General features: G+C 33.6%; 1 protein-coding gene across 1 annotated transcript; it reads right to left on the minus strand.

Annotated features, from left to right (window-relative positions):
- Positions 1 to 1,001: 1,001 nt before the first annotated feature.
- Positions 1,002 to 1,486, minus strand: LOC130813394 (uncharacterized). Its single transcript, XM_057679223.1, has 2 exons — positions 1,442 to 1,486; positions 1,002 to 1,307 (listed from the first exon to the last, which is right to left on the minus strand). Exons 1-2 carry the CDS (start codon positions 1,484 to 1,486, stop codon positions 1,002 to 1,004), a joined length of 351 nt encoding a protein of 116 aa, XP_057535206.1.
- Between the last annotated feature and the right edge of the window lie 11,444 nt (positions 1,487 to 12,930).

Consider the following 12,930-nt stretch of genomic DNA (forward strand, 5'->3'; position numbering starts at 1 on the left):
CTTACAATTCATGCAAAACTATATAATCTAAAAAAAATAAAACCCATGAACAACTTTCGTTTAACAAATTAAATTTTGTAAAAGAATCAAGATCTTAAATTTTTTTAGAATTAAGATTAAATTAGAGCAATTGATCACCCACAAGCAACACAAGAATTTTTCCCTTAATTTTTTCTCTCTTTAATCCACCTTGGCCAAATGAAATGGGAGTATTATGAAAAATTTTCTATTTTTTCTTTGGTCATAGAACACATATTCAAAAAAAAAAAAAACCTAAATTAAATCCTCATAATGTCTAACTTTAATACCTAGGTTAATTGTCCATTAAGTGCATTTAGGGAGGAGTTACGTGAACTCCTCCACAACACTCCTAACCGGCCAAAAACCCATCAATTACCCCCTTTATTTTTTTCTTTTTAATTTTATGTATTTATTGCTTGGAATAATTTATTAGATGTAAAAGTCGTTATGCGATAAAATTGATACGCGACAAAACACGTGCACGACAAAGATATACTTGAATAATTATTTAATATATTTAATCGACTAATTAATTATTAATAATTCATTTTTTTTTCTTTTTTAAAAAAAATCGATAATTTAACGGGGTGTTACAGACTACCTATCTTAAAAGAAGTTACACCCTCGTAACTTGCACAATGACACAGAAACGTAGAACTCCACAAACGCAATGCAGATAGTTGATAACAATTAAACAACTCATACAGACAAAACACCAATACATTTCACAACACAACACTTGTTAAATGATAAGTCACAACCCAAATCGTTTTATTTAATAACTCGCGCGAAATTTTTGTTGCCTTCTACCCCCCTTAAGAAAGTTACATCCTCGTAACTTTACTAGCCTGAAACAGGTGCGGGTACTTCTCACGCATAGAGGTTTCGGTCTCCCACGTACCAGCCTCACGCTCATGATTTGACCATAATACTTTAACCATTGTAATATATTTACGCCGCATACTACGGACTTTCGAATCCTAAATTCGAACGGGTTGTTCAGCAGAAGACAAGTTTGTATGTAACTCCAAGGGTTCGGGGTCTAAAACATGAGAGGTCGTTGCAAAATATGTTTTTAATTGAGATACGTGAAATAAATCATGAACTTTTTCCAAGGAATCGGGAAGAGCTAACCGATAGTCCATCTTATCCACTCGTTCCAAAATCTCATGAGGACTAATAAACCTAGGGCTCAACTTCCCACGAGCACCAAAACGAACAACTCCACGCTTCGGCGATACTCGTAGCAACAACCCATCCCCCACGTTAAACTCTTCTTGATGACGCTTCAAATCAGCATAAGACTTTTGATAGTCCTATGCTACTTTCATTCTATCCCTTATCAATTTCACTTGCTCTGTCATTTGACGTAACAAATCAGTTCCCAAAGTCACTACCTCAGTGAATCATCTCAATACACCGGGCTTCGGCAACGACGCCCATACAAAGCCACAAATGGAGCCATCTGAATTGTTGCCTGGTAACTATTGTTGTAAGAAAACTCGACAAGGCCAAATGATCATCCCACGAAAAGGAAGAATAAAATCTCCAAAGGGAACCCTATGGATGGTTAACTCATTTATAAAAGTCATGAAGTCCTTTTTTAGATGAAGAGGAACCTACAGCCTACATAACACCGATAGCAAATCCTACTTCAACATATGGTTTGGAGCCATAAAAATCCGAAATGGAGTTTATTTATGATCAATAAGTTTTGAACTTGGTTGATTTGTCCGAAGATTCTAGAACCATTGAATGTAAGTTTGTTTATAAAATAAAGACTTGATTAACGGTTCTAGATGTATCGAGTACAAGTGTATTTATATGATAAATACTACATGAATGACAAATTTGTTGTCTACAAAGCACAATCGGTGGCAAAAAGTTTAAGAAAACGTCATATAATTTTATATGATAAGAACTTTTTGAATGCAACTACGCTTAAATCCATTAGGATTATCCTAGAAATAACCTTGTATTATGACTACTACATTAGGCAAATGAATGTCAAGACCAACATTCTAAATGGTGATTTAGAAAAGGATGTGTATATTACGATACAAACTAATGGTTTTGTACATCCCTAGTCTGAATCATTAAGTTGGATATAAATAATTTCTTTGTGGACTAGTTGTAAGTTGATTGATAATGCAGTTTCATGGGCTATAGAGACATAAAGATGTCTAGTCATTTATACTTGATGTTCTTCAAAATTGTTTGGAGAATTTCACTGTTATATTTAGTGGATTCCTTTGACATGAGTAATGACTTTATTCTCATATAATAATTAGTATTCTTTTGACATTCTCAAACGTCGTGTCATAAAAGGAAGTTATAAAGGGAATATTTAAAGTTTGCTAAAGGTTAAGTGGGAGTTTTGTTTACACAAGACTGGATAAGTCATCCTATAATTAGGATTGGTGTCTTTGGCCTCTTCAAGAGTAAAAACTGAAAATGTATGGCCATGCGCAAATAGATGAAGAGTTAATCATTTTTTTCAAACTCAGATTTCAAGAAATAAATTTGAACATTATTATAGATGACATGAGTCGTTATTATGCTATCAAATTTGGCATTAAGTGACTTAAGGAATTTAAAGTTAGACACTTGTTCAGGACAAGTAAGAGATTGAAGGAAAGGAGTGTCCTTTCATCAAGTGTAATTACCATATATAAATTGGACGAATTATAGAGATAAAATACATTCGATTAATTTAGGTGGTCATAGTGTTTTGCTAGAAACCGACTATGATCTGTATCTAATATGATTAATTTACTACTATTATAATCAGGTCCTATGAGGTCACATATATAAGCAATTGATTGGATAATATACACCATGAACATAGGTTTCTCATGGACCACTTAAGTATGAGGAGTTTATTGCCTGTATTTATTGTGTGTTTAACTCAGAATTAAACTACTTATTTAAATTACATTAGTGTTTGTAACCTCCATTCATGGAGTTAAAAGGGTGATAAAAAGTGTATAAGTAGTGGACTTTTTCATCTTATTTCTACACACAACATTCTAATATCTCTATTTTGGTATTTCATATTCGATTAAAAAGTGTGAAATTCACGCATAAAGGCTATAATATTCTACTTTATTTTATAATTCATATTATGATATGCATTCGATTTTGTTAAGATGTTAAGAAATAGTTTCTTGCAATTCCGCTTTACACATCTACATTCCTACGGATACTCTATCGATTATTCCACTAAACATTTTTTTTCTAGTCGGTATTTGGCCCTTAACTTCTATTCCTGGCTTCGCCCCTGGCTAGCTTGATATTTAGCTTCAAAGCTAGACTTAGAAACAGTGTGTTATTTTTTGATTTCCTACTAATGTGGGAATTTCCTAACATCATTACATAAAAGGTGGGTGATGAACCTTTGAGTGTCAACACAAGATCCCCAATCAGAATAAAAAAAAAAAGCTTGAAGAATTAATTTGAGTATTCCTTTTAACTGTATACCTTTGTCTACAAGTGGAATAAACGTAATTTAACGTACAAATTAAAGTTTGCCAATAGGAACACCTTGGTTTTTGCATAAATTGACTCAAATTTTTATAGTATAAGACAAGTCACGTCTCGTATTTGTTTAAAAATTTAGCTTGCCTATAAGGCTCCTATATAATGTTGGATCATCAATTAAAACACCATCTTATAAAGACAGTTTAGCATTAAGTGGTAATGATGTCACAACTTGTTTAAAATGTACAATCCCACTTGCTTCAAATAGTTCTTTAGTAAATTTTGGTTGTGTAAGAACCATATATACTATCTTTGGTATATCTAACTTCAATATCAAGAAAATAGTGTTATTGGCCAAGAAGCATACCGGTGATGATAACATCACCTACATAAACGGCCAAAAGAGTTATTTTGTTATTAATTTATTTTTTAAGAAAACAAAGTAATTATTTTTTTGATTGAAAGTATATCCCTTTATTCTTAACTTAAGAAAGGAGGGTTTTCGGTCTAACTCCTACAGTTCAGTAACTTGAATTTTAGGTGGAATGGGGATTGCAATTCTTTCTACCTCTCGAGGTATAATGACTGATCGGGAAGCTCGACTAGAAGGAACTGGTGGCCGTCTGTGCAAAGGTAGAATAACAGATTGGCCCCGACAATCAATGTTATAAATATCATATATATATATATATATATATATATATATATATATATATATATATATATATATATTATATATATATATATATATATATATATATATATATATATATATATATATAATATATATATATATATATATATATATATATATATATATATTTATTTCCATGGTTTTTGTGCAAAACTATTTATATCAACATCAAATATAATCACGCAGAAACATCAACACATCGTCAAATAGCAGAACAAGAGTGATAACAAATGACAAAAAAACAATGTTTTTGGGATCAAAGCTTTAGCCTAGTTGTGTTTGTGTGTGGCATTGTTGTATAGGCATGAAACTCTTGAAGATCCAGTACAAAATAATCATAGAATACCTAATTACACTACTAGACAAGGTTGACATAAAAATGCTAAATTATAAGTTATACAAATTATGGTATACCTGATTCAAACTAACACAGAAAAATAAAGGAGGGTGATAGGCTTTTCAAAATCATACACAATCATCATCTTCTTTTGACCAAACTTAGTTAAAGTTATTAACTTCAGACGACACTTAATTGAGCTATATTACCCTGAGACTTTATCTGAAATGAAAATGATTATCCCCAAGCTGAACCTATTTAAGCCCTTCAATGGATGAAATCTATCTAGAATCAATTTTTACTTTCTTAAGCAACTTGCTTGTTTGATATGAAGAGCAGTCAATTCCATAACTCGAAAGACTTTTGATATTTACGGATCTCCCGAAGTGCTATAGCTGTTTTTAAACCTTGCAGCAATTCCTTGATTATCACATGAATTTTGAGTAGGAAGAGCAATTTTCTTGATTCATCAAACAAGAACTAACATCAAACAATGCTTTCCTATAATTTGTTGATTCATCTTGCATCATAAGCCCAATAACTCAACATCACACAATCAGCAAAATAAACCCTATTACCCTTGGAAAATTTTAAAAAAAAAAAAAAAACCTGATTTTCATCAAATTTCATCCCAAAAACAAATGATTAACAAAACCCTAAATTTGATTCATCAAACAAGAAACAACATCAAACAATGCTTTCTCATAATTTGTTGATTCATCCTGCATCATATACCCCAATTACCCAACATCACAAAATCAGCAAAATAACTCCAACTATTAAAAAAAGGCAAAATTATAAAAAACTATCTAATATATACCCCATTTTGTAAAAAAACTACCTTATGTAAAATTTTTGCAAAAAACTACCTTATATAATACAATTGTTTGCAAAACACTACCTTATAACGGTTTGTGGCCTTTGACCGCTAACTTTAACCGTTGACCCGCATGTGACACTTACGTGATTCTTTAATGTATTTACTTCTTCATTGCAGTTCAGCTTCGAAAATCCTTTCTTTCTTCCTGCCATTTCCAGCGATAAACCCTAATTATTCTTTGTTTCGCCTTCTTTCTTTCTCCTTGATTTCCAATCCCTAAATCATTCAAAGATCATCATTTTTTTACAATTAATTAGTTATGTCTTCTTGTTCTTCAAGAAAAAATTTGATACCTGAAAAATGTGGGTGTGAAGTTCCCTTTGCAAGGAGGGTTTCATGGACCAAGGAAAATCCTAGAAGAAGGTTTAAGACTTGCATTTTTTATGATCCTGATACAAAATGGAGGGGATGCAAAAAGTTTAAATGCATTGATGAACCTGAAATGACTATTTGGCAAAGAGAAGTGACTAACAAACTTGTGGAGGACAAGCGACAATTAGCAACTGAAATCAAGATTTTGACATCAAGGGTTTGTTGCTTGGAACATGAAAAGGAACAAGCACTTTCAGAAATTAAAAGGATTAAGAAGAAATGGATGAATAAGAGGAAGCATGGAAATCAGATTACAAGCTTTGTATTAGGGTTTTTCTTTTGTTTTTTGTTGGTGTTTCTTGTATTAATCAAGGCTAGTAATTGAAGTTTATGACCTATTTAAGAATAACTGTAACAATGATTTGGGTATTGTAACATGATCATGATGAATGAATTAAGTTTTATTTTGTCCATTTAATTTCTTTGCAGGTATTTTAAATACACTTGTGTTTGCTTTCTGTTTATGTATGGAAATCAGATGGCTGTGTTTGCTCTGTAATATCCATTTGATCTGTTTATGTAATGTATGTTGTGTTTGCTGTGTTTGCTGTGTTGTGTTTGCTGTGTATGCTGTGTATGTTGTGTTTGCTGTGTTTGCTTGCTGCTTGGAACACAACATACACTTAACTTACAGCAATTTGCTTGGGATCAACACAGACATCAATGTACATACACAGCATTGATATGATACACACTGATTCAAGGAGCAACACAAATCCATTTGCTTACATACATATACACATTGGTTCAATGATGTAATGCTGCACTACATATACACAACACTGATGAACTTACTCATTCGGAACACATTTGTTTTTCAACACTGATTTGCAGCATAATTCATTTGTTTCAGCACTGATTTGCAGCACCCAAACTTAAAACGTATTTTCAAAACACAATCCCAGACCTCAAGAATGTTGTTCAACTTTCTTTTTCAACAAATGCAGCACTAGTTCTCAATAGTAAGTTCTCAAATCAGTATTGCTGCACTGACTCATGTTATATATGTTGTGTTTGCCTACTGCTTGGAACACAACATACACTTAGCACTGATTTGTTTCAACACTAGTTTAGCACTGATTTGTTTCAGCACTGATTTGCAGCACTAGTTCAACTTTCTTTTTCAAGAATGCTCTTCAGCTTTCATTTTCAACAAATGCAGCACTAGTTCTCACAACAATGTTTTATGAACAGACACAACATACTGCTGCATAAGTTACTGCTGCACTTAATTCAACACAGTTCCTGAATTTGCTGCACTTAATTCATTACAATAACTGAATTCAACACATTACATTCTCGGTTCATATACTGATTTGCTAACATACAGTTCAACATAGTATATTCTTAGTTCATAAAACTTAAACTAATTCAACACATTACATTCAACAGTATTACTTATACAGCTCTATATTTGACTATTTTGATCCATTACACATGAAGTAGATGCAGCAGTTTGCGTTTGTTGTTGACTAATGGAGCTAGGAACATCATTTGTTGTAGATTGTTTAGTTGAAGAAGATCCCATTTTAGGCTTTCCACCCTTTAATTTGATCTTTGTTGGTGGTGGTTTGGGTGGATTCCTGCAGCCTTTTTTGTAGTGACTTAGGTCACCACAATTACCACATCTCCGTTGCTTGAATTCTCTAACAGCACATACAGCCTTCCAGGCATCTTTCGATATGGTGGAGGAAGTGGTTTGGCTAAAGTGGTTGTGTGCCACATTTTGTGTCCTGGCATACCATAAAACTTTGGACCATACGTCTTTCGATACGTTTCTACAAGATATGCCTCATGGACAAAGTCGTTGGCATCTAATTTTCTAAGAACAATACAAGCCAAGGCATGTTTACAAGGAATCCCTATAAGATCCCAGCTTCCACAATGGCAAGTCCTATTGGCCAAGTTTACAATGTAAGAGTCGTCATTATCATCCACCTCAAACTCACACACTTCCACTGGGATTACCCTTAAACCATATATTTCCTTTGCATTTTTTTCAATCATTTTGGTGATTGATGGCATCAACACACCTTCAAAGTTACTCAGCCCTTCCCTTTTTGCTGCACTTCTTTGCATCACATATCTCCTAATCCACTCCATTAAAGAAATTATAGGCTTTTCCCTTGCTTCTACTAACACATTATTGAATGTCTCACAAATATTATTTAACAACATCCCAGACTTACTCCTACTACAAAAAGCATGCCTAGACCAGTGTTTTGTAGGAATAGCAGCTAGATATTCATATGCTTCAACAGAAATATTCTTTATTTCATTCATTTCTCTATCAAAATGAAACTGCAAACGTAAATTGTTACTAATTAGTTTGACATGATCTCAAATATTTAATTGTATACTTGATTCCATACCTTGTTGTAAGCTCTTGCTACTCTCCAAAAGTGTTGTTTGAACAACTATCCAGAGAACTTGATCTTGAAGTTCGCCCATATACGCTTACAGCAAAACCTAATTTCAGCTTCAGGAATCACTGAGTTCAAAGCTTCAACTAAACCCTACATTAGGGTGTTAACAAGATACGTTTTAATATTAGGGTTATAGCATTAGTTACATTTAAAACAAGATATGTGTTAACAAGTAATTACATTCATACCTTTTGCCTATCGCTCATGAAGGTGAAAGCTTCACCGCCTGCTTGAACCCAACTACTCGATGCAGTAACCTATCGCCCATGCAACAGGGAAGATGTTATTGTTCCCATCTTTACCTACAGCAGTTAACAAAACCCCAGGGAATTGTCCCTTCAAATGTGCCCCATCAACACCTATAATAGGCCTACAGCCGGCAACAAAACCCTCCTTACACGCTGGCAAGCATATATACATCCTTTGGAACAAAGGTAGGGGTGTGTCTATTCCAATGCATTTAACGATTGCGGTGCTTCCTGGATTAAACCTCCTTATTGCTTCCGCATAATCCCACACCTTGCTATACTCTTCACTAACATCACCATATATCATTTTCATTGCAATTCTTTTAGTCATATAACACTTAGAATACTTCACTTCACAACCTAACTCTCTATTAACCCGTTTCTTAAATGCCTTTAATTCCCAAGTTGGATTTTCCCTCCAATCATCTACGTATTTCTCAGCTAAATACAAAGTAGTAACTTTGTTATTTTGGTGTTGGTGACCACAAGTGTGCTTGGAAAACTAACTCCTTATTTGAAGTGTCTCCTCATCTTTCAACTTCACAGCATGAACCTTAAAATAACACTTCTTCTCCTTCCCACAAACACAGTTCACAATTCTAGCTTTCGATTTCATGCAATCGCATCTATTGTAGCAATACACACTGATCCTACTTCTACCATTATGCAGGTAATAATAATTGTAACCACATTCAATAGCATGGTACCTTAGTGCTTTTCTAAACACATATGTCGAAGGAAACTTAAGACCTAAAGATAAATTAATCTTACCCTTGAAATCAACCTCAGGATTGAATGTAGGATAGCTCCAAATACCTTCCTCATCATCATTCAATGCACCAAAATTATAATCATCAGACTTCGGTTCATCATCATTAAAGTATATGTCTCTATTGTTTTCTTCATCAACCTCCTTATCTACTATCAATCTAATTTCATCATCACCTATAAACACATCATCAAGACCATAAACTACATTTTCTGCAAACAAATCAGAATCATCCTCATATTCATCTTCATCACCACAACTATAATCATCATCACTACTATCCTCAAAATTAGAAACTTGTTGCTCTATGTGGCCTCTCTCATTTGGTGTAAGGTTTAGGGTAGAAATAGCAGCTGAGTTATTTGTTTTAGATCTAGGTTTAGCACTTAAAAATTCTTTATAACCCGTATGTGTGACTGGTGGTCCCAATAGCCCAGCATCAACATCTACATTTGCTCTTTCCAACTCACCCACAACCTCATGTGCCACATCAGAACTTTCATTCACCACCTCATCTACCCTTACATTACCCACCTCAGTTGCCAACTCAGACTGCTTCTTTTTCAAATCACTTGCTTTTTTACGGATTTTCAATTTCTTCATCTTATTGATTTAGCTAATTTTAAGAACCCTAATACATTATTTAGATACAACAACAATCAATTTACAAATTACAAGATAAAAAACAAGAAATTCAATAGAAAAAACGCAGCAAAAGGAAGCAAATTTGTAAAACGAAATAAATTTTACATTATACCTAAAATATAACAATGAAGTACAAAACCATAATTAAGTAGTAGTACATACCAGTATAGGTTAGAACTTTCAATGAGATGAAGTTATGAGGTGGATGGGAGCGAATTGAGGAGTTACAGGAATGGAGTTGTCGCTGGAAATGGCAAGAAGAAAGGAATTTCGAATGGACTGAACTGAAATGAAGAAGAAGTAAATACATTAAAGCATCACGTGAGTGTCACATACGGGTCAACGGTTAAAGTTAGCGGTCAAAGGCCACAAACCGTTATAAGGTAGTGTTTTGCAAACAATTGTATTATATAAGGTAGTTTTTTGCAAGATTTTTTACATAAGGTAGTTTTTTACAAAATAGGGTATATATTAGATAGTTTTTTATAGTTTTGCCTAAAAAAAACTTGATTTTCATCAAATTTTATCCCAAAAACAAATGATTAGCAAAACCCTAAAGTTTTCGTAAAAAAATGAAAATCTAAAAAACCTAATTTTTAAAATAAATGAAAACTATGAAAAAAACCTTATTTTCATTCGAAATCAAGGATCTTACCATTTGATGAACGATTTTTAAGAGTCTATGGCCACTTGATAGCAGATAGGACGCTCAACACTTGACACGCCTGACCAATTGAGATTATAAAGTTTTTGAGTCAACCTTAGAGATTTAAAATTTACAAACAAGTTCCAATAACGTTAATCAAATATCAGATAATACTTCTCTCTCCTTTCCCCATACAAAGACATGCTTGGAATAAGGGTAAAGGCTCAAAATGTAACAAGATCCAAAAACAAGGATGTGCAACACAGAAGCGAAATGAAGGTGCCTACTAGACAAGGTAGCAATTGTGAACCAATTACCTTAATTTTACAAGTAATTAATTACTTAATCTCTCTACCACCATATACTTGTAGGTTATCTCCACATTCCCTTCATTGAATTTCAACTACTTTCTTTAAAGTCAAGCTCGTTCCAAATATACCTAAGATAGGGCATCTAAAATCTACAATGAACATCAAAGAGCTCATGAAAAAGGAATATGTTCAAGTATCTCTAGCCTCTAGTAGAAATGTAAGATAAGTTTTATAATGGAACCTTTTCAGCGCACACTTTGTGCAACCGTCTGCCTTATTTAGATGTTTCAAGGCATTTCCCTACAGCCCAATCACAAATCTAGCTAATCTAGTTACCGATCAATATAAGCACAACTATAAAATCTACAATTATTCAGAATCAAATAGGATTAAGACCCCCAAACAAATATTTATATGTCAGTCATTGCCAGTTTGATAAACATACCTATGACCGAAAAATAATTCTTAATCTTCTCTCTAATTACCAATTATGATTCCAATTTAAACCTTTTTTATCAAAAAAATTCAACAAGGAGTAACCAAAATTTTCATTTTCGATTGTTAGAATAGATTTCGTAACACATGAGAATCATCAATAGAAAATGATCAACATCTAATAATAACAAAAAACTAGAGTGAGAAGAATGAATAGAAAACATTCAAACTTCAAGATCGCTGCTGCAGAATTCATCACTACCACCAAGATTGGGTCCTCGGGACTCTTAACCTTGCGCACAGTCAGTCCTCTCAATTAGAGGCAGATTGCTAAACTCTTATACACACTCTTCGTACACCAAATAACCCAAGAAACCAATTCTTGGTTTTCAAGCCAATCTGTGGGTCTCCCTCTTCTGGCTTCACTCACCACTTAGGACATTTCCCACTCCTTTCCCCTGAGTTCCACTCACTGGATAGAAAGGTTGCACTCTAGACTGCTCCACAATCTAGAACTCAGAAGTGTTCCACATACTTTTTTTGTTCAGGCCGGTTGAATATACACGCGCAATCACACAAGGGAAGGAAAGAGAGAAATCTCAGCACTTGCACTCGAGTTTAATGAATGAAAACTAGATTAATCAATGATGAATGAATCTACACAAAGCCTAGAGTCTTATTTATAGCTTTCTACACTTCTAACAGCTAGTTACAACACGTGCCTAGCACAAGCTATTTTAAAACAGAAATAAGCGTAAGTTACAAAAGGCTGTTCGTATCAGTTAGCTGACTGGGGCACCTTGAGCTGCGTTTTCAGGAGTCTGTGAGTATCACCAGGAGGGTTCTGGGCCCTTGATGGCTAGGTCTGTGTGCAAGGATGCCATTTCTAGATTGACTCATCTCGGGACACGTATGATCAGTCTTCAGGCAAAGGTGCAAGATTTGTAATGCTCCTTAGATTTTGGAAACTTGTAAATTTTTGTAGTTTTTGAACTATGAATTGACCTTTACGGTCCGTTTGGTAGGTGGTAATAAACGATGGTAATGGGAATGATAAACAAGTGTAATTTTGGTTGAAAAATCTCTTGGTTACCTTGATGGCCATGCTTGTCCAACTTTAATCATCTCATTTTCTTCATAAAATTCATTCCAATGCATTACCATTAGAAGATGTGGCATTAGGTGGTAATGGAAATTTGTAAACAAAAAAAAAATTTTTGTGATTAAAGTTTTATTACCATGGGAATGATATAGAAATTTTAATGAAATTTTACACTATAAATCATTCCCATTACCGCCATTTAGTACCACTAACCAAAGGAGCCGTTAGTGTCATTTATAATTATCAAATTGTGAATTATTTTTTCTAACTTTCATGACTATTAACTTGATTATGCCCCTACTTATGGATTTTCTTTGGGGGCAATTTTGATTATGTTCATATCCCCATTACTTAACTGGTTTAGACTGCATTTAGCAAGCTTTGCAATAAACAAGGTTTAACCAGGTTAAAACATTGAAACTTGATACGTGCAACATAACTAAGCTCAATGATACAGATAACTGGTTTGACGATGATACGGAGATTTGACGATAAATTAAATTGAATTGAAGTATGACTAAGTTGATGACACGGAAAATTTTGAAAATTGAATACTGATATATA

The sequence above is a fragment of the Amaranthus tricolor genome, chromosome 5, assembly GCF_026212465.1.
Source record: "Amaranthus tricolor cultivar Red isolate AtriRed21 chromosome 5, ASM2621246v1, whole genome shotgun sequence".
NCBI lineage: Eukaryota > Viridiplantae > Streptophyta > Magnoliopsida > Caryophyllales > Amaranthaceae > Amaranthus > Amaranthus tricolor.